The sequence below is a fragment of the Oncorhynchus nerka genome, linkage group LG3 (genome assembly GCF_034236695.1).
Source record: "Oncorhynchus nerka isolate Pitt River linkage group LG3, Oner_Uvic_2.0, whole genome shotgun sequence".
Classification (NCBI taxonomy): domain Eukaryota; kingdom Metazoa; phylum Chordata; class Actinopteri; order Salmoniformes; family Salmonidae; genus Oncorhynchus; species Oncorhynchus nerka.
This window is the reverse complement of record NC_088398.1, coordinates 42806882-42829541: the sequence shown is the minus strand read 5'-3', so window position 1 is coordinate 42829541 and position 22660 is coordinate 42806882. Positions and strand designations below refer to the sequence as shown.

The 22660-nt window shown below is 42.8% G+C and overlaps 1 protein-coding gene across 3 annotated transcripts in view; it reads left to right on the top strand.

The window, feature by feature from the left end:
* The window catches only part of LOC115108283 (pre-mRNA-processing factor 40 homolog A-like), a 36557-nt gene that overhangs the window by 6523 nt on the left and 7374 nt on the right, over positions 1-22660 (top strand). For 2 of the 3 annotated variants that reach the window (XM_029632453.2, XM_029632435.2), the window contains 18 exons: positions 128-211; positions 3094-3112; positions 3209-3231; positions 3336-3377; positions 3852-3962; positions 4196-4316; positions 6309-6333; positions 6647-6871; positions 7070-7175; positions 8272-8336; positions 8438-8602; positions 16297-16405; positions 16928-17078; positions 17474-17607; positions 18182-18296; positions 19781-19893; positions 20169-20285; positions 21004-21141. In XM_029632453.2, the coding sequence (XP_029488313.1) occupies positions 128-211; positions 3094-3112; positions 3209-3231; positions 3336-3377; positions 3852-3962; positions 4196-4316; positions 6309-6333; positions 6647-6871; positions 7070-7175; positions 8272-8336; positions 8438-8602; positions 16297-16405; positions 16928-17078; positions 17474-17607; positions 18182-18296; positions 19781-19893; positions 20169-20285; positions 21004-21141 (1863 nt within the window). The remainder of the gene's footprint in view (positions 1-127; positions 212-3093; positions 3113-3208; positions 3232-3335; positions 3378-3851; positions 3963-4195; positions 4317-6308; positions 6334-6646; positions 6872-7069; positions 7176-8271; positions 8337-8437; positions 8603-16296; positions 16406-16927; positions 17079-17473; positions 17608-18181; positions 18297-19780; positions 19894-20168; positions 20286-21003; positions 21142-22660) is intronic. The other variant, XM_029632444.2, reaches the window with a different exon arrangement.

Genomic DNA, 22660 nt, shown 5'->3' with positions numbered 1-22660 from the left:
TTGTGAAAGACTGTCAGTCGCTCTTACCCAGCCACGGCGTCTCTCACTGTGTATTAATACCCAGCGTGCGCCTGGCGGGAGGGAAATGAACGGGTCAGATGAATATTTCATGATACTCTTTTATTAGATGCCAGGCATGATGCCACCTATGATGCCCGGGATGATGATGCCACCTCGCATGCCAGCTGCGACGATGCAGCCAACAGGACCGGTAAACTGACTCGCCTTACTGTTCTGCTTCACACTTTAAAAATAGAGCCCGCAAGCTGTCACGACTGACATTAGCATAACTAACACGGCAAAGTGTAGGAACACTTACCAATATAGACATAGGCCACCAATATAGAGGGATTAATATATGCATCACACAACCTGAATGTGTACATCCCATCTCCATATTAAGTATACACTCCTCGTTATAAAAATGTAATTAGGCAACTTATTGTCTTCTTTGAATCTATGTGTACACTTTATTTCTTCATTTAAGACAATAACACATTGGTTCTCTTGTATTCCTGCCACAATAATCTATTATCAAATGATCATTTGGTGTTGTGTTAGGAAGAGTATTTCTGTTTGTTTACTTTGGATCAATGCTATCTCAAACAAATATCATTTGTATCTCAGTAGACATTAAGGGACAAGATCATTTCAATCTTAAATTGGAGAAAAGTCCAAGAAAAACACCTTGTTTAATGGAACATTTCCTCCTCCAGTAGATGGTTGAGTGAGTTATGAAAGGGTTCTCTACATTTTAGTCTGTTTTGCTTTCGACAGCAGCCAGCTGTTTAACTCGATGCACTTAGACCTGCCAAATAAATGTTTCACTTGTCAACTGGGATGCATCAAGGCTGGAGAGAAGTTTGTATTCATGTTAGAAGCTCAAAGGTACCGTGTTGTGTTAAAGAGCAACTGCCCCTAAAAACCAATGTGGCGTCAATGAGTCTAACATTTTATTATACAGTAAAAATGTACTACAAAGTGTAAATAGGATAATTTTGTTCATAAAGTCAGCCTCGTCCAAAACTGAGTTTTGTGAGACTTGTAGTTGTGACTGCATAACAATGTAAATTAAGGTTGGGTTGGTTTCAATTCTGCCCACAGCTGGCAGCACACAAGTAATCATCCATTACAAGTAATCATCCAATCCAGTTCCGCTAGCGGAACCCCTCGCCAACAGCCAATGAAATTGCAGGGTGCAAATACAAATCAACAGAAATATCATAAATCAAATTTCTCAAACATACAAGTATTAGGCACAATTTTAAAGATATAATTCTCGTTAATCCAGCCACAGTGTCTGATTTCAAAAATGCTTTACAGCGAAAGCTCCACAAACGATTATGTTAGGTCACCACCAACTCACAGAAAAACCCAGCCATTTTTCCAGCCAAAGAGAGGAGTCACAAAAAGCACAAATAGAAATAAAATTAATCACTAACCTTTGATGGTCTTCATCAGATGACACTCATTGGACTTCATGTTACACAACACATGTATGTTTTGTTCGGTAAAGTTCATATTTATATCCAAAAATCTTATTTTACATTGGCTTGTTACGTTCAGTAGTTCCAAAACATGCAGTGATATTGCAGAGAGCCACATGAATTCACAGAAATACTCATTATAAATGTTGATTAAAATTCAAGTGTTATGCATGGAACTTTAGATAAACTTCTCCTTAATGCAACCGTTGTGTTATATTTCAAAAATACTTTACGGAAAAGGCATAATCTGAGAACGGCGCTCAGAGCCCAAACCAGCCAGAGAAATATCTGCCATGTCGGGTAGTCAACATTATTCATAAATAGCATTATAAGTATTCACTTACCTTTTGATCTTCATCAGAATGCACTCCCAGGAATCGCAGTTCCACAATAAATGCTTGTTTTGTTCCATAATTTATGTCCATTTATGTCCAATAGCTTCTTTTGTTAGGGCGTTTTGGTAAACAAATCCAAAATCGCGTTCAGGTCCAGTCGGATGAAAAGTTCAAAAGTTATATTACAGGTCGAAGAAACTTGTCAAACTAAGTATAGAATCAATCTTTAGGATGTTTTTATCATAAATGTTCAATAATGTTCCAACCGGAGAATTCCATTGTCTGTAGAAAAGCAATGGAACGAGAGATGCCTCTCATGTGAAGGCGCGTGACTGAGAACGAGGCTGCAGGCAGACCCTTTAGTCAAACCGCTCCCATCTGGCCCCCCTTCACAGGAGCAGCTTGAAACAAAGTTCTAAATGCGGTTGACATCTAGTGGAAGCCTTAGGAAGTGCAAAGTAACCCATATCCCACTGTGTATTCGATAGGGGTGAGTTCAAAAACTACAAACCTCAGATTTCCCACTTCCTGTTTGGATTTTTTCTCAGGTTTTTGCCTGCCATATCAGTTATGTTACACTCAAAGACATCATTCAAACCGTTTTAGAACCTTCAGAGTGTTTTCTATCCAATACTAATAATATTATGCAAATATTAGCATCTGGGACTGAGTAGGAGGCAGTTCACTCTGGGCACACTATTCATCCAAAAGTGAAAATGCTGCCCCCTATCCCAAAGAAGTTAATGCCTGTTGTAAAATTGGGTTGACTTTGGATATCCTTATGGGGCAGTTAGAGACCATCTGTAAATTACACAATGTACATGGTACAATATGTTAATTTAAACCGCTTCAAATTTCAGTTACTTAACCTCAACCCAACTATAAATTGTAGAAATACATATGCATCTATTGAAAGCATTTAATGACAACTAAAAGGTGTGCCACACAAAAATATTGTCTCATTTACATTGTGTAGTTTATTGACGGCCCCTTAACTAGCCCCAGAGAGAGGCTATTCAAAGTCAAAACAACTTTGCTTCAGACCATCCGGCTGAAGCGAATTATCTAAGCAATTTAGTTAACTCGTTCTACCTGCGAACACACACACACACACACACACACACACACACACACACACACACACACACACACACACACACACACACACGAGACACCCACATGAAACCACACCAGGAAGTGCAGTTTTCCTTTAATGAAGCAAATTTGGGTCATAATAATTTTGTTAACTAATGAAGATATCTCTTCCACAGCCTGGAGTGGACACAACTGGTAAGGCTGAAACAACATATTCTTGAAAAAAATACAAATAAATTGATAATTTGAGTGATTTTAATGAATTTTAATTATTGCGTTGTTTTTTTATAGTCATCGCTATGCCTGGAACAGTTGTAAGTACAACCTATTTTCTGTGGATAAGTTAATTTAGTGTAATGATTCTAGCACTATATAAATTACCGACCCTACTATATATAATATATCTGTTGTTCAACAGGGTACCACAAATGGCTCGCCACAGGATGACCAACCAAAGAATGTTAGTGAACATGTCTTTAAGTGGAAGCCTTTACTCTTCCTGACCTCAAATGAACCATTGTTTTCTGTCTGAAGATATAGCCTTAAAGGAAAGATTCACCCATTTTGAATGTTATATTGTTTTTGTGCGGCTCTGCGCGATGTTCTGTCGATTCCCGGGGTCATTTCATGTTTTGGTGTATATCAGAGCTATTGCCATTCAAGCAGGCAGAAATTCAGACGTTTATGACAAGTTTTGCATAATATGAATAGCTCAGATAAACATGAAATGATCCTGGGAATCGATGAAACATCACTCAGAGATCCACAAAAAAAATGATATAACACTCAATGGGCGACTCTTTCCTTTAAAAACTTTCACACTTACTGCTTGCTTAAGGCTTTTTGAAGTATAATAATTTCCATGGAAATGTAGAATTTGTATCACAGTGCCACCTGTTGTCGAGTGCTTAAGGCAAAGTGTTGTCATCCTCAGAAGTCTGTGTGGACAGAACATAAGTCCCTGGATGAGAAGACCTACTACTACAACACAGAGACCAAGCAGTCTTCCTGGGAAAAGCCAGACGACCTGAAATCTCCTGCAGAAGTAAGGCCCCACACATTCTGTGTCCCAAATGACACCCTATTCCCATAGAGCTCTGGTCAAAAGTAGTGCGCTATATAGGGAAAGGGTGCCGTTTGGGACACACCACCATCCTTTCCACACTGTTTTTGCATTAACAGTACAGGCCATTCCCAGACTCTAGCTGCTGCCACAATTTGTCCCCACTGTATTGTGGAGCGTGTCTAGATGTACTGTTTTCGCTTTGTGTTTTGCAGCAAATGCTGTCTAAATGCCAATGGAAGGAGTACAAATCAGACAATGGGAAGGCGTACTACTACAACTCCCACACTAAGGAGTCCCGGTGGACCAAACCCAAAGAGCTTGAAGATCTGGAAGGTGAGCCGGGCATTAATGATCCTTTTCTACTCTACTGTAGCGGACTGGGCCCGTATCCTCTCAGAAAACGTAAAAACCTGTTTAAAAACAAAAAAGCTCCCAGCTCAGTGTAGGTTTTAGGATGATGTTAAGACACTGCCCAGACAAACTCTGAGCCAGGTGAAACATCAACTCCTAAAAGTTTCTCAGCTGATTTCCACAATATTTTGAGGTACCGCAAAGATTGTGAGAACGCTCATTGACATTGTTGCAAATGATGGTGAACCAATCGAGATGAGGCATCGCCAGCTGTAAACTCTATAGCACACTTCAGACAACCACAGTGAATGTGACTACATCAAACATGGCAATGTTAAGTGAATAACATGATGTAAGTAATTGAAAGAAACTGATTTGTTTTTTAGCCTAGTGGTTATAAGTATTAGGCATATCATGTGAAATTGGCCTTTTGAAATCATTGTCAAAAGCGCTAGAGATACTGTCGCATGTACAGTACATTTGGGAAAGTGTTGCTGCACAGCTATTCTCAGGTCTCTCCAGAGATGTTCGATAAGGTTCATCTCCGGGCACTGGCTGGGCCACTCAAGGACATTCAGAGACTTCTCCGGTGTTGTCTTGGCTGTGTGCTTAGGGTCATTGTCCTGTTGGAAGGTGAACCTTCACCCCAGTCTGAGGTCCTGAGCAGGTTTTCATCAAGGAACTCTCTGTACTTTGCTCCTTTCATCTTTGCCTCGATTTTGACTAGTCTCCCAGTCCCTGCTACTGAAAGATATCCCCACAGCATGATGTTGGCACAACCATGCTTCACCGTAGGGATGGTGCCAGGTTTCTTCCAGATGTAACACTTGGCATTCAGTCCAAAGAGTTCAGTCTTGGTTTCATCAGAACAGAGAATCTTGTTTCTCATGGTCTGAGAGTCCTTTACGTGCCTTTTAGAAAACTCCAAGCAGGCTGTCATGTGCCTCTTACTGAGGAGTGGCTTCCGTCTGGCCACTCTGCCATAAAGGCCTGATTGGTGGAGTGCTGCAGAGATGGTTGTCCTTCTGGAAGGTTCTCCCATCTCCACAGTGGAACTCTGGAGCTCTGTTAGAGGGACCATTGGGTGCTTGGTCACCTCCCTGACCAATGCCCTTCTCCCCCGGGCAGCCAGCTCTAGGAAGAGTCTTGGTGGTTCTAAACTTCTTCCATTTAAGAATTATGGAGGCCACTGTGTTCTTGGGGACCTTCAATGCTGCAGAAATGTTTTTGTATTCTTCCCCAGATCAGTGCCTCGACATAATCCTGTCTCTGAGCTCTATGGACAATACCTTAGACCTCATGGCTTGGTTTTTGCTCTGACATGCACTGTCAACATTATATAGCCAGGTGTGTGCCTTCCCAAATCATGTCCAGTCAATTGAATTTGGCAAAGGAAGACTCCAATCAAGTTGTAGAAACATCTTAAGGATGATCAATGGAAACAGAATGCACCTCAATTTTGAGTCTCATAGCAAAGAGCCATTAAATAAAGGTTACATTTAAATAACTAATACAAAATATTTAGAAATATCAAAACATTTATTTTTAGCAACTCCAAAGCAATTGCGTGTGGGGCAGAAACCACTGACTCGCTACACTTTTCTATTATCAAGGCGCCTGCTGTAACTGGTTAGGACAGCTCACGAGGTGTCCTAAATATCTGTCAACTAGGTGTGACACTTACTCCTACCCATAAGAGTAGGAGTAAAATGTCTCTTCTCAGCACTTACGACCAATTTTCTACTCATAAGACGCTTTGTGAATACGGGCCCTGGCCAGGGGAAGCATTTACTCATCATCTAGGCCAGTGTAAATGGTAGCGGTGTCATCAATGGATATAAACAGCTATTGGTAATGATAGATCAGCCAGCACTTTGCACAAACTCCTCTTAATGCCAAATTCGTTCCTAAAAGTATCCTGCGTAGGCATTGTTAACATGCGTTTCTTTCCTCTTTTCTTTCTTCTTTTTTTAGCCATGATAAAAGCTGAGGAGAATGGGTAAGAGCTGCTTATTATTACCAGTGCTCAACAAACTTTGTCGCCAAAGTATTTTACTTTGTATCACAGCCAATTACCTTTTAGAGCATAAAAGATCTTTGTAGATGTCGGAACACATTACCTTCGTCAACTGATAAAAAAAAAAAACATATCCTTTTTAATATTTTGATCTATTATTTACAGATATGTGTGAATGGAATGACCTGATTCTTTTTGACATATTTGAGAGGCACTCTGCTGTTATGTCTAACAACAACATGGTGGATGATGCTGTATGAAGGTCCACCGTCAATAACAACCAAACTGATTACAGGATGGCGGAGGTATGTGCTCCTGGCACTGTCATCATCACCCCCAACCTTCAGCTCGACAGCGCTGCTTCGATGGCGACCATGATGATGGAAATGCCGGCCATGAGGCCAGCTCCAACCGTCTCAGTGGAACAGATGTCCCTGGTCCCCATGCTTGTAGCTGAGGTCAACGCTGACTCGCCTGTCAACTCCACAGAGGACTTAGCCGGCATGGAGGCCTCAGCCAGGTTGGTACTACAGACAGACCCTTTAACCCCATAGAGTTTAGAGACAGGCTCCCAGCACAGGCTTTACAATGAACTCACCAGGAATAGCAAGAAAGCACGGACCCGTTTACCTATTTCCCTACCAAAAACATGATTTTGTTTTTATCTTAGGACAATGGTAAGGTCTTTCTCTTTCCTTTCTGTCTTTCTTTTCTTTAGTAATGACGCCTCAAAAGAGGAGAGGCCAGAGCTGGTGAAGAAAACGTACAAGTGGAACACGAAAGAAGAGGCCAAGCAGGCCTTCAAAGAGCTCCTGAAGGAGAAGGTGAGCCTTCCGGGATGGGTTTTCATTACTCCCCGGCTCCTCAGTCGGGGCTCCTGCGTGAATCATCAGCATGCATCATCTCAATGATCGTTTCGAAATTACAATCTGAACATTACATCAATACAACGAGCACATAAAGGCAAAGCACGGTCATCGACTGTGTCCATTAAGCCCCGCAGCTCTGCTAGCTAGCCGTCATCATGAATCACACCCACACACTTCTGTCTGAGAAGCACTTTCACTGGGCTTGTAAATAAGGTGCTCAACGCGCTATGACTTGACTGTAATAAAGCTGGAGTGTCCTCCCGACCTAAAGATTGTTTACCAAAATGGCCCTCTTGGACTCTAATTAATCCATCTCGCTCAGCGTGAGCACTCTCCGGGTCTTTCGCGTGATTGCTAAGCCTCGCCGCTCCTCCTGTTGCCATTGTGGCGACGGATGTGTTGTTTTTGACCAAGGTGGCTCGGCGTAGCTATATTTAGGTACTTTTAATTTGGCACACAACGCTCGCCTCTGAGATTGCTCCTTGCCGTTTCCCTGCGAGCTCTTGATGGCTCTGTCTTTGTGATTGGCGTTATTGGATGAAAGCACGTGTCCGGATTAGGACAGCGGAGGTTGACGTGCTCCACTGGATTAGAATAACTCTGGTTGCGTTTTGAAATAACAGGCTATTCCCAGTTTAGTGCCCTACTTTTGACCAGGGCCCGTAGCCTAACTAGTGCATTATATAGGGAATAGGGTGTGTCTCTTGGAGACAGACGGACAAAAAGTAACCGTAGCAACTATTAGTAATTAAGGAAAATGAATCGCCATGCCTGGAACAAGCCAGAGAATCGCATCACCACTCCTTGTTGCATCTTTCAGATAGGCTACACATGCATACGGGTTCCTCTACACAGGTGCATAGATTCAATACATAGGCTACTCCCAGCATAATCTATTGTTTACTGTTGATGGAAATGTGAGCTGTCCTCTTACACAGTTTTGCTATATATGAGCTGTGATGCAGATTATACAGCTGGGTTGATTTGTGTTGACTAGAGTACTTTATATTTTTCATTCAAATCTTAATGCTCGATATACTCTTCATGTCAGGGCGTTTCATCCAATGCGTCTTGGGAACAAGCCATGAAAATGATCATCAATGACCCACGCTACAGGTACCCACCAACTTCCTCAGTTTTCTGATTATGCTAATGTTCGTCCATGAATATTAAACAACGTCTCTAACCAGCTGTTTGTCCCTATTTCTCATTTGAAGTGCTCTGCCGAAGTTAAGTGAGAAAAAGCAGGCCTTCAATGCTTACAAGGTGCAGACGGAGAAAGAGGAGAAGGAGGAGACTAGGATCAAGTACAAGGAATCCAAGGAAACGTATCAGCGATTTTTGGAAAACCACGAGAAAATGACATCTACAACCAGATATAAGTAAGTACCTTTCTTGGTCAAGTCAAGGTGTGTCCCAAATGGTACCCTATTCCCTATATAATGTACTGCTTTTGACCAGGGCCCATAAGCATAGGGTGCCAGTTGGGATGCAGGCCTCAGTCTTTATACTTCTACATTTCTGTCATTGATATGTGCTTCCTAGAGTTGCTAATATGTGGAGATATTGAGATGATCAATAAAATTGTATTCAAAAAAATTAAGTTATTTAAGCACTAAGGCCAGAGGGAGTGTGATATAGGGCCAATATACCACGGCTAAGTGCTGTTCTCAGGCACGAAGCATTATAAACTGGGTGGATCGAACCCTGAATGCTGATTGGCTGACAGCCGTGGTATATCAGGACGTATACCACGGGTATGACAAAACATATATTTTCTTTACTCTTCTAATTTCATTGGTAACCAGTTTATAACTAGGTTTGAGTGGCGTAGCACTGCATCTCAGTGATAGAGGCGTCACTGCAGACCCTGGTTAGATTCCAGGCTGTATCACAACCGACCGCGATTGGGAGTCCCATAGGACGGCGCACAATTGGCCCAGCGTCACGCCGGAGTAGGCTGTCATTGTAAATAAGAATTTGTTCTTAACTGACTTGCCTATTTAAATAAAGGTAAAATAATAGCACCTTGGAGGTTTGTAGTATATGGCCAATATACTACAGCTAAGGACTGTATCCAGGCACTCCGCATTGCGTCGCGCACAACAGCCTGTAGCAGTGGTATATTGAGCATATACCACAAACCCCAGAGGTGCCCTATTGCTTAATTATATGCCCAGAGTACCAATAATATACCCCCACTTAATCTTTGACGCTGACCATTCTGTTGTGCAGTTGTTGTGGCCAGTCCATGGCCCATATCTAGCCATACCAGACTTATTATTAGCAGGGGGAAAACATTTTTTTATTGTCACGTACACCGGATAGGTGCAGTGAAGTGTGTTGTTTTTACAGGCTCAGCCATAGTAGTATGGCGCCCCTGGAGCAAATGAGGGTTTAAGTGCCTTGCTCAAGGGCACATCCACAGATGTTTCCCCCTCTTCGGCCCGGGTATTCGAACCAGCGACCTTTCGGTTACTGGCCCTAGGCTACCTGCCGCCTGACAAACCCTAATAGATGAGTAAACACTAGTAGTACACAGACTGAATAACTCACAGGCAGATTGGCTTCTGAACTTCCCCATCCATCCCTAAAACGAAACATTGCTTTATCAGATAGGTTGTAGCATTTTGACTTCCCCTGCATGTGAATCCACCACATTACCATGCAGGCTCTCGCTCTCTCTCTCTCTCCCCCTACTTGCTCGCTCTCCCCCCTACCCCTCTCCTGTCTGTCTTCCTGGGTGTGAAAGGCACTGACATGGCTCCAGGCGAAGTGATCGACCTTGACAACCAGCCAGTTTGTGCGCACGCTGGCCTGGCTTAAGACGGGGGGGTGACATCAGGGTCGTCAGACTGTGTCTTTATTCCTTTTCATGTTTTTAGGACTCACTCATTCTAGAAATACTACTACTCTGCTGGCCTCCATGGTAGCGTGGAGATGATGAACTTGATATGGTTTCACCGCGTTGTGACGTATTTTGAATCTACGTTTCTTCTCATGAAGAATTGTAGGCAATTGTTATGTCTTGTAAAAGTTTAAATTCAAATGGTCCTTTTTTTGGACAATTGTAATCATCTCCAACAATAGCAGCAGTGCTTTGAGCTGGGCGAGCAGCAATAGTGATGGTTTTAGCTTGTGTAATGCTGCCCCCGTGGGGCGCAAAGTGTCGTTGCATTTGGAGTCTGGATTTCCAACTTATTCCTTAATGATTTTGGCAATCTTGCAAAAGGGATATCTGAAGTTAGCGGAATTTCGCAACCCTATTTGTCATGCATGGCATTTTATTTATTTTTATCGAGAGAGGGAGGTCATGAGCAGATGAGCATCCCACATTTTTCAGCATGTTTAAAGGAAAAAAGATTTAGAGTTAGACAAACTTAGATTTTTGGCAGGGACTTATACAGAATGCTACCCTAAACAACATAACCTTCACTCCAAATCAAAACTCCAAACCTACGACCTGATTTTGGATGGAATTACCTGGAATCATCTGGAATGCTTCCTACACCCAAGGATTATTATTCCCAAACTACACAGTAAATTCTCTGGGAAATAAACAGAAACCTGAAAACACCATCCAACCTGGAGCTGAGTGAGTAATGTTTAGTCTGAAGCTATTTTTTACTTTCAAAAGCCAAGAAAAATACATTACAAGGATATATTTGACTTTATATGGACTGAAAGCTACCAAGCTTGCGAGGACTAAGAAATTCAACTGACGTGTGAAGCGAGAGGCGTCGAAGCCTTTGAGCCCAACAAATGGCAGACTACCCCACCCAAACCCAGAGGCCTTGAAGCCCCCTCCTGCTGTTCAGAGACTGCCATTTTCTACAAGAAATCTGCCTCCAGAAATAAAAGCTTTTCCCAGGTGGGTTTGACACCTACTCCCTTTGCCTGCTGCACTGCTGCTTGGATTCCACCTGCAAATCTGTTCACCGTCTCCCCTGGTTGCCCCGTCCTCTCTCCCAAGCTTTCGCTCGCCTTCAGCACTGTTGGGGCGAGTGACTCTGAACTTACAATGACTAGCCCCAAGTCGTTATATATTAGATTTTTTCTTGTGTATTTTGCTATTTACCTCATGACTCCTGCATGCTTTGTTGACTACAAACTTTCTTTACCTGACCGTGGGACAGACTGTTTGTTCCCACACCCGGGACTCTGGCTCTCTATTGGTTACACTGACTATTGACCTCCCATCTCATTCTAACCATCTCTCGCCGTCTTTGTATTCATGTTACCTGATGAAATTGCTGTACGATATTATCTTGTTGCCATCTGATGCACATTCAGATGTCATAAATTAGCACGGCAGAGCTCTCCCTGTCCTATGCCGTGCCGTGATTGTATTACTGTTGATGATATCTGGAAATGTGCATGTACACCCAGGCCCATCTATAGTTGCTAGCCCTAATTGTGACTTGTGCTCTGATATCTGCTTCACTGATTTCTGCTCTTGTAAAAAGCCTGGGTTTTCTGCACGTTAACACGAGAAGCTTATTACCCTAAAATGGATCAATTGAAAGTGTGGGTTCACAGCTCCAATCCAGGTGTGTTGGTCATTACTGAGACTTGGTTAAGGAAGAGCGTTTTGAATACAGATGTTAACCTTTCTGGTCATAACCTTTTTCGGCAAGTCCGATCAAGTGGCAATCTTTACCAAGGATCACCTTCAGTGCTCGGTTGTCTCCACCAAATCTGTCCCCAAACAATTTGATTTGCTGGTTTTAAGTATTAAACTTTCAAATATCTCTTTGTTGACTGTTGCTGGGTGCTATTGTCCTCCATCAGCACCGGCCTGTACCCTAAATGCTCTAAGCTCTCTCCTGGCCCCTTATAATAAGTCTGAATTTGTCTTGCTAGGTGACCTAAACTGGGAAATGCTTAAACCACCTGACCAAGTCCTAAAGCAATGAGACTCCCTAAATCCTTCTCAGATTATTACCAATCCCAAACACCCAGAAAAGGCTACTCTCCTCGATGCTATCCTCACAAATCAGTCTGGTGTTTTCTGTAATGACCTTAGTGATCACTGTTTTACAGCCTGTGTTTGTAATGGCTGCTCAGTGAAACGACCTGTCCTGATTTGTCATAGACGCTTGCTAAAAAACCTTAGAGAACTGTTCCTTGAAGTAACTAAACTCTCTGTGGGTCTAACCCCAAGAAGTTCTGGAGAATAAACCCTCCTCACAGCTGCCCATGTCCCTTAATGTTGATGATGTGATTGTTACTGACAAGAAGCACATGGCTGAGATCTTTAATCACCACTTTATTAAGTCAGGATTCCTATTTGACTCAGCCATGCCTCCTTGCCCGTCCAACATTTCCTCATCTCCCAGCCCTTCTAATGCGACTATCCCCGATGCTTCTCCCCTCTTTTTCTCCTGCCCCGCTACAAAGTTTCTCCCTGCAGGCGGTCACTGAGTCCGAGGTGCTAAAGGAAGTCCTGAAACTTGACCCCAAAAAAACATCTGGGTCAGATGGTTTAGACCCTTTCTTCCTTAAGGTTGCTACCCCTATCATTGCCAAGCCTATCTCTGACCTTTTTAACCTGTCTTTGCTTTTTGGAGAGGTTCCCATTGCTTGGAAGGCAGCCAGTCCTTTATTTAAAGAGGGAGATCAAGCTGATCCTAATTGTTATAGGCCTATTTCTATTTTGCCTTGTTTAAGTATTGGAAAAACGTGTCAATAATCAACTGACTGGCTTTCTTGATGTCTATAGTATTCTGTCTGGTATGCAATCTGGTTTCTGCTCAGGTTATGGATTAGAGGTTGACCGATTGTGATTTTTCAACGTCGATACCGATTATTGGAGGACCAAAAAAGGCCGATGCCGATTAATCGGCCAATTAATTTTTTACAACTTAATTTGTAATAATGACAATTACAACAATACTGAATGAACACTTATTTTAACTTAATATAATACATCAATTTAGCCTCCAGTAAATAATGAAACATGTTCAATTTGGTTTATATAATGCAAAAACAAAGTGTTGGAGAAGAAAGTAAAAGTGCAATATGTACTATGTAAGAAAGCTAACGTTTCAGTTCCTTGCTCAGAACATGAGAACATATGAAAGCTGGTGGTTCCTTTTAATGTGAGTCTTCAATATTCCCAGGTCAGAAGTTTTAGGTTGTAGTTATTATAGGAATTATAGGACTATTTCCCTCTATACCATTTGTATTTCATTAACCTTTGACTATTGGATGTTCTTATAGGCACTTTAGTATTGCCAGTGTAACAGTATAGCTTCCGTCCTTCTCCTCGCTCCTCCCTGGGCTCGAACCAGCAACACAGCGACAACAGCCACCATCGATGCAGCGTTACCCATGCAGAGCAAGGGAAACAACCACAGGCTCAGAGGGAGTGATGTTTGAAATGCTATTAATGCGCACTAACTAGCTAGCCATTTCACTTCGGTTACATCAGCCTCATCTCGGGAGTTGATAGGCTTGAAGTCATAAACAGCGCAATGCTTGACGCACAACAGAGCTGCTGGCAAAACGCACTAAAGTGCTGTTTGAATGAATGTTTACGTGCCTGGTTCTGCCTACCACCGCTCAGTCAGATACTTAGATACTTGTATGCTTGTATGCTCAGTCAGATTATATGCAACGCAGGACACGCTAGATAATATCTAGTAATATCATCAACCATGTGTAGTTAACTAGTGATTATGATTGATTGTTTTTTATAAGATAAGTTTAATGCTAGCTAGCGACTTACCTTTGCTTAGTGCATTCGCGTAACAGGCAGTCTCCTTGTGGAGTGCAACGAGAGAGAGGCAGGTCGTTATTGCGTTGGACTAGTTAACTGTAAGGTTGCAAGATTGGATCCCCCGAGCTGACAAGGTGAAAATCTGTCGTTCTGCCCCTGAACGAGGCAGTTAACCCACCATTCCTAGGCCGTCATTGGAAATAAGAATGTGTTATTAACTGACTTGCCTAGTTAAATAAAGGTATACTTTTTAAAATTGATTTTTTCTTTTTTTAAATCAGCAAATCCACGCCCAGAAATACCGATTTCCGATTGTTATGAAAACTTGAAATCGGCCCTAATTAATCGGCCGACCTCTATTATGGATGTGTCACTGCAACCTTAAAATGTCTTCAATGATGTCACCATTGCCCTTGATTCTAATCAATGTTGTGCTGCTATTTCTATTGACTTGGTCAAAGCTTTTGAAATGGTAGACCATTTCATTCTTGTGGGCTAAGGAGTTTTGGTGTCTCTGAGGGGTCTTTGGCCTGGTTTGCTAACTACCTCTCTCAAAGAGTGCAGTGTATGAAGTTAGAAAATCTGCTGTCTCAGTCACTGCCTGTCACCAAGGGAGTGCCCCAAGGCTCAATCCTAGGCCCCACGTTCTTCTCAATTTACATCAACAACATAGATCAAGCAGTAGGAAGCTCTCTCATCCATTTATATGCAGATGATAGTTATACTCAGCTGGCCCCTCCCCAGATGTTGTGTTAAATTCTCTACAACATAGCTTTCTTAGTGTCCAACAAGCTTTCTCTACCCTTAACCTTGTTCTGAACACCTCCAAAACAAAGTTCATGTGGTTTGGTAAGAAGAATGCCCCTCTCCCCACGGGTGTTTATTACTACCTTTTGAGGGTGTAGAGCATGAGGTAATACAAGTATTTGGGAGTTTGGCTAGATGGTGCACTGTCCTTCTCTCAGCACATGTCAAAGCTGCAGGCTAAAGTTAAATCTGGACTTGGTTTCCTCTATCGTAATCGCTTCTCTTTCACCCCAGCTACCAAACTAACCCTGATTCAGATGACCATCCTACCCATGCTAGATTACGGAGACATCATTTATAGATCGGCAGGAAAGGGTGCTCTCAAGCGGCTAGATGTTCTTTACCACTCGGCCATCAGATTTGCCACCAATGCTCCTTATAGGACACATCACTGCACTCTATACTCCTCTGTAAACTGGTCATCTCTGTATACCCATCGCAAAACCCACTGGTTGATGCTTATTTATAAAACACTCTTAGGCCTCACTCACCTTTATCTGAGATATATACTGCAGCCCTCATCCTCCACATATAACACTCGTTCTGCCTGTCACATTCTGTTGAATGTCCCGAAAGCACACACATCTCTGGGTCTCTCGTCTCTTCATTTCGCTGCAGCTAGCGACTGGAACGAGCAGCAACAAACACTCAAACTGGACACTTATCTCAATCTCTTCATTCAAAGACTCAATCATGGACACTCACTGACAGTTGTGGTTGTTTTGCGTGATGTATTGTTGTCTTTACCTTCTTGCCCTTTGTGCTGTTGTCTGTTCCCAATCACATTTATTTATATAGCCCTTCGTACATCAGCTGATATCTCAAAGTGCTGTACAGAAACCCAGCCTAAAACCCCAAACAGCAAGCAATGCAGGTGTTGAAGCACGTTGGCTAGGAAAAACAGGACAGGAAGGAGGAGACAGGAAGATCACATCAGTGACTCAACTCACTCAAGTGACACACCCCTCCTAGGGACGGCATGAAAGAGCACCAGTAAGCCAGTGACTCAGCCACTGTAATAGGGTTAGAGGCAGAGAATCCCAGTGGAAAGAGGGGAACGGGCCAGGCAGAGACAGCAAGGGCGGTTCGTTGCTCCAGAGCCTTTCCGTTCACCTTCACGCTCCTGGGCCAGACTACACTCAATCATATGACCCACTGAAGAGATGAGTCTTCAGTAAAGACTTAAATGTTGAGACCGAGTTTGCGTCTCGCACATGGGTAGGCAGACCTTTCCATAAAAATTGAGCTCTATAGGAGAAAGCCCTGCCTCCAGGTGTTTCCTTAGAAATTCTAGGGACAATTAGGAGGCCTGCGTCTTGTGACCGTAGCGTCTTTAGGTCTCTCTTTATGTAGTATTGTGTTGTCTCTCTTGTCGTGATGTGTGTTTTTGTCCTGTGTTTATTTTTTAATCCCATCACCCGCAGGAGGCCTTTTGGTAGGCTGTCATTGTAAATAAGAATTTGTTCTTAACTGACTTGCCTAGTTAAATAAAGGTTAAATGAAAAATACTAATAATAAAAAAACTGTGGTTGTCTCTGTGTGAACCAGGAAAGCAGAGCAGATGTTTGCGGAGCTCGATGTGTGGAGCACCGTCCCAGAGAGGGACAGACTGGAGATCTATGAAGACGTCCTGTTCTACCTAGCCAAGAAGGAAAAGGTCAGATTTATTGCCGTTAGGCTGCCTCTTTTGGGTATTTGGCATTTTATTAGGATCCCTATTTAGCTGTTGCAAAAGCATCAGCTACTCTTCCTGGGGTCCACATGAAACATGACATAATACAGAACATGAATAGACAACAGCTCAAGGACAGAACTACATGAATAACAAGTCAGCCAGGCTTGTTTTTTGGAGTGTGGTGTCACAACTACCAGTTTATTATTTTCCATCTACATTCACATCCCAACATTTTATCCTATTTCTAATTAAACATTTCTATTTACAAAATAAATGTAATGTGAGGAAAATAATGTATTTGATCCCTAGCTGTCTGAAGAACGGATTATTGCTATCAGGGTTGGGATCAATTCCATTTCAATTCAGGGAGACAAAATGTCTGTGTACTTCCTGAATCTAAATGGAATTGAACCCAACGCTGATGACTAAGGACATTATCTGTCAGAATGTGTTGACCTCCTCTTTACTCTAGTCTGTTCCATCTTTGTTGTGTGTGGGGTACAGGAGCAAGCCAAGCAGCTGAGGAAGAGGAACTGGGAGGCTCTGAAGAACATCCTGGACAACATGGCCAACGTGACGTACCGCACCACCTGGTCCGAGGCCCAGCAGTACCTGCTGGACAACCCCACCTTCGCAGAGGATGAGGAGCTCCAGAGTACACTACCCACTCATTCATACTACTTGCATCCCAAATGGCACCCTATTCCCTACATAGTGCACTACGTTTGACCAGAGCCCTATATGGGACAGATTTGGGACACAACCTTTCTCAGAGCTCTGCATTCATTTAACTAAAGCAGCAGAGCTGTTACTTGTGATTCATAAAAACAAGGGGGGGGTGTCTGTCTGTGAGTTTGAATAGGTGAATGACTGAACAGGCCGGGTAACTGAAGTTGGTGAATGACTGCCCTGTCCAGTCAGGTGCTGTGGTTTGCAGCGTGTGCCTGTGTGGCGCAGCAGTGTGTGTGTGTAAAAGACTGACTGTTTGCTGTGTGAGTGCTCTGTTGACATTCTCCCCTTTCTCTTCTTTTCTCTCCTTGCTCGCTTCAGACATGGACAAAGAGGACGCTCTGATCTGTTTCGAGGAGCACATCCGAGCTCTGGAGAAGGAGGAGGAGGACGAGAAGCAGAAGACACTGCTGAGGGAGAGGAGGAGACAGCGCAAGAACAGAGAGTCCTTCCAGGTGAGAAAGACGGGCCTCCTCTACCCCACCATGGAGCATTTTGGGAACAGTGTACACGGTAGAGGATTATGATACAAAAAATGCTAATACCATAGAATTACATACAGAACATTAGAATGGATATTGGTAGCCTAGCAACATGGTACGGCTCATTCTTAAAACGGATCATAGGGAATTATAGGATTCCTATGACTAACACAGACCGACTGAAGAAAAAGCCAAATAATTTGTCAGGCGTTTTGACTGTAATACTGTACTGAAAAAGTACAGGAAAATATAAGTGTATTTTGCGTGGGTTGATCTCAGGGATGTCATATATCCGGGTTGCGTTCCAAATGGCGCCCTATTTCCTTTTATATAGTGCACTATATAGGGAATATGGTGCCATTGGGATGTAGCCCGGTCATTTCAGTTGCTTTGCTGAGCCTTATGTTTCTCTTCCCCCCCCCGGGCTGCGTTCCAAATGGCGCCCTATTTCCTTTTATATAGTGCACTATATAGGGAATATGGTGCCATTGGGACTTCGCCCAGTCATTTCAGTTGCTTTGCTGAGCCTTATGTTTCTCCCCCCCAGAAATTCCTGGACGAGCTCCATGACAACGGTCAGCTCCACTCCATGTCTGCGTGGATGGAGATGTACCCCACCGTCAGCTCAGACATCCGCTTCGCCAACATGCTGGGCCAGCCAGGTATGAGGACACCTGCTGCATGCTCATACTCTCGCTCACACCAGGTTTTCCGTTAGCAGCTAATAGCTGCCTTTAGGCCCAAAAAAAACAAAAACAAAGATGTATGTATGTATATATATATTTTTTTACAGTACAAAAGCCAATCTTTTTAATTGGCGCCTGCAAAAGTGTCCAGGAGAATAAAAAATTCCATTGCGAAATAATTCTTTTTAGCATATTCGTCGATGGAAATACATTTGACTGGTCATGCTTATCGGTCTATAGGTTAATTTGCATAATCAAATAATTAAATTGACGTGTGTGTACAGTATATTCGTTATGCATCTTATTTATCACACGCGTACAGTATACAGATACAGAGCCTTTGAGTGGAAAATCAGTGCTAGAGCTCCTGCTACAGCATCTCAAACAGCAAACATAGGCAGCGGAAGGCAGGTTTCAGCGCGTCACACACCACTTTACAATGAGCTGGAGGCAGTATGCATTTTGAAAACATATATGTAATTGTTTGAACCCTGAACTTTTTAATACGTATTATGGGGCATGTGTTACTTTACTTCAAAGCAGCCTGCCAAAATCAGACCATATCCGTGGAGGCAATTATTTTTACATCATCTTTCTTTCATCGTCCAGTAGCCCACAATCCTAGTCATATTAGCAACCCATGATAGTTGTTTGCATATGAGATCTCCCCTCTTTCTACATTTCGAATGGATATTTTAATCTCTGTCGCATGAAACGGCTCGCTGCATTATGCCCTGTGCGCTTATAATGTGAAGAAATAATAGTTGAGATAAATGTTCTGATCGTTTGCATCAAACTCATTTTTTGAATAATTGTTTTGTGGCGTACTGGTTGAATGAATTTGGGCTCTTATCGTCCCACAACTGTTCCCAGAGTCTGTTTGGATTAGTCTATTTATTTCTCGACAAGCTGACCAATAAAATAGGTCAACTTTTCTACGATGGGGGATAGTAGATTGACATAGGCTAGTGATTTTGCACTCGTCTTCGTGGCTACGGAAAACTAACTCTTCAAAGTGCGCATCGGAATTGGGTAAGAAGGACCGCGCATCGTTCATCCTCGACTTGCATGTTCTGTTATTTAATATGAATTACCATACTCAAAATGTGGTTTCTGTCATTCCGCGCGCCGTGGGTGGACGCCCTAATCAAGTTACGCACCCAATTCACATGGCCAGTAAATGAAAATGCTGCCGGTCAAATGTCCGGCGCCACATTTTCCTGACGGAAACCTTGGCTCACACAGGTATACGCATACACACACACACGTGGATGCCCACACTGATAGGCACGCATGCACGTTATCAATATTGTTGTTCTCTTGTCCACTTGTACTGCGGTGATAATGTCGTATTATACTTCTGCTGCTCTGGTTTGTGGTCGCTGCCTTTTTCTTTAGCCTTTGGTGTTGCGGTAACCATGTGTTGTCCGAGCACATCTTGAATAACGCGTGCCTGTTAGTTTATGGTGTCTATTCCGCAGGCTCCACTCCCCTCGATCTGTTCAAGTTCTACGTGGAAGACCTGAAGGCTCGTTACCACGACGAGAAGCGGATCATTAAGGATATCCTGAAGGTGGGAGAATGTTACCGTCTGTGTTTTCTCCCACGTTGTGGTCTCAAATGGCGTCCTTATTCCCTATTTAGTGCACTACATTTTGCCTATATAGTGCATTATCTTTCACCAGAGCCCTATGGTGCCTGATCCAAAGTAGTGTATGAAATAGAGTGTAGGGTTCCGTTTGGGATGCAGTTAAATCTACTTTACAGCGTAGATATTGTGTAATCTGCACCATCGCCTCAATGGTAGTTTTCATTTTATTAACTCTTTCTCCTCTTTCCTCCACACAGGACAAAAACTTCTTGGTCGAGGTAAACACTAGCTTTGAAGACTTTGGCACTGTGATCAGCTCAGACAAGAGAGCCACAACGCTGGACGCAGGCAACATCAAGCTAGCCTTCAACAGCGTAAGAGCTCTTTGATTTATACCTAGACCACCATTTATGTGTCCGAAAACACCATTTCTGTGTTCGAAAACTATACACTGAGTGTTCAAAACATTAGTAACACCTTCCTAATATTGAGTTGCACCCCCTTTTGCCCTCAGAACAGCCTCACTTCGTCAGGGCATGGATTGTTCAAGGTGTCGAAAGCGTTCCACAGGGACGCTGGGCCGTGTTGACTCCAATGCTTCCCACAGTTTTGTCAAGTTGGCTGGATGTCCTTTGGCGTGTGGACCACTCTTGATACACACGGGAAACTGTTGAGGTTGAAAAACACAGCAGCGTTGCAGTTCTTGACACAAACCAGTGCGCCTGGCGTCTACTACCATACCCTGTTTAAAGGCACTTAACTTATGTCTTGCCCATTCACAATCCATGTCTCACTTGTCTCGGGGCTTAAATATCCTTCTTTAACCTGTCCGCTCCCCTTCATCTACACTGATTTTGAAGTGGCTTTAACAAGTGACATCAATAAGGGATCATAGCTTTCACTTAGATTCACCTGGTCAGTCTGTCATGGAAAGAGCAAGTGTTCTTAATGTTTTGTACACTCTGAGCCCTGGTCAGAAGTAGTGGACTAAATAGGGAATGGGTGCCATTTTGGCGATCTGACGATCAGTGACCTCGCTGGGCTTCTAATAACTACTAAGTGACCTCCCTCTCTCCTCCTGTACCGATGTAGTTGCTGGAGAAGGCGGAGGCTCGGGAGAGGGAGCGGGAGAAGGAGGAGGCCAGGAAGATGAAGAGGAAAGAGGCTACCTTCAAGAGCATGTTGAAGCAGGCTACCCCAGCCCTGGAACCAGAGGCCACCTGGGAAGAAGTATGTGTTAATCTGTTACCTTTCTCACACACACACACACACACACAGTGTTACTGTTACCTTGCACCAGAGGTGTGGACTCAAGTCACATGACTTGGACTTGCGTTTGACTCAAGTCACGAATTTGACAACTTGAGACGGACTTGGAGCCTCAAGACTCGGGACTTGACTTTTACTTCAGACTGATGACTTGAAATTATCTGGCCAGGTTTGTAAGGTTTTGTCACTCATTTATGGCACAGTCTCCAGGGAGCATGCACTTGCAGTGATACAGTTCCAGTCAAAAGTTTGGACACATCTACTCATTCCAGGGTTTTTCTTTATTTTTTATATTTTCTACATTGTAGAATAATAGTGAAGACATCAAAACTATGACATAACATATGGAATCATGTGGTAACCAAAAAAGTGTTAAATCAAAATATATTTTATATTTGAGATTCTTCAAAGTAGCCACCCTTTGCCTTGATGACAGCTTTGCGCACACTTGGCATTCTCTCAACCAGCTTCATGAGATAGTCACCTGGAATGCATTTCAATTAACCTCTTGCTTCTACTTGGGACGCTTGCGTCCCAACTCTAGAGCTCTGGAAATGCAAATGCGCTACGCTAAATGCTAATAGTATTAGTTAAAACTCAAACGTTCATTAAAATACACATGCAGGGTATCGAATTAAAGCTACACTCGTTGTGAATCCAGGCAACAAGTCAGATTTTTAAAATGCTTTTCGGCGACAGCATGAGAAGCTATTATCTGATAGCATGCACCAATACACTACAACACAAAAGCACAGCAGGGGACGTAAACAAAATAATTAGCATTTCGGCGTTACACAAACCGCACAATAAAATAGAAAACAGTCATTACCTTTCACCATCTTCTTTGTTGGCACTCCTAGATGTCCCATAAACACTATTGGGTCTTTATTTCGATTAAATCGGGCCATATAAAGCCAAGATATCGTTATATGTAGACTGTGTGATAAACGAAAAAAACAGCGATTTCACAACGTAACGTCATTTTTAAAATTCAAAAAGTAGACGATAAACTTTCACAAAACACTTGAAAATACGTTTGTAATGCTACTTTAGGTATTAGTAAACGTTAATAAGCGATAAAAATCATCAGGAGGCGATGTAAAAATCTATAGCTGTCGTCTTGGAAAAAATTTCACGAGAGAGCTCTTCCAAATGATCTGGGCGGAGACTGGAGGTAAGTGGTTCCCCTGATTCGGTTCAACCAAGAATCAAAGATGATTCAATTCACAAGACTCTAGACAACATGGGGATGCTGTGGGAGTTGAATCCTCGGTCTTATCTAATTCGGCTCACTGTGAACAATTGCTGGAAGTGGCGCAAGGATATTTATTTCCATTTTCTGTGATCAGGTTTTCCTGCGCTTTCCGATGTAACGCACGTTATGTTATAGCCACAGTCGTGATTTAACCAGTTTTAAAAACGTCCGAGTGTTTCCTATCCACACATTCTAACCATATGAACGTACTATATTCCTGGCATG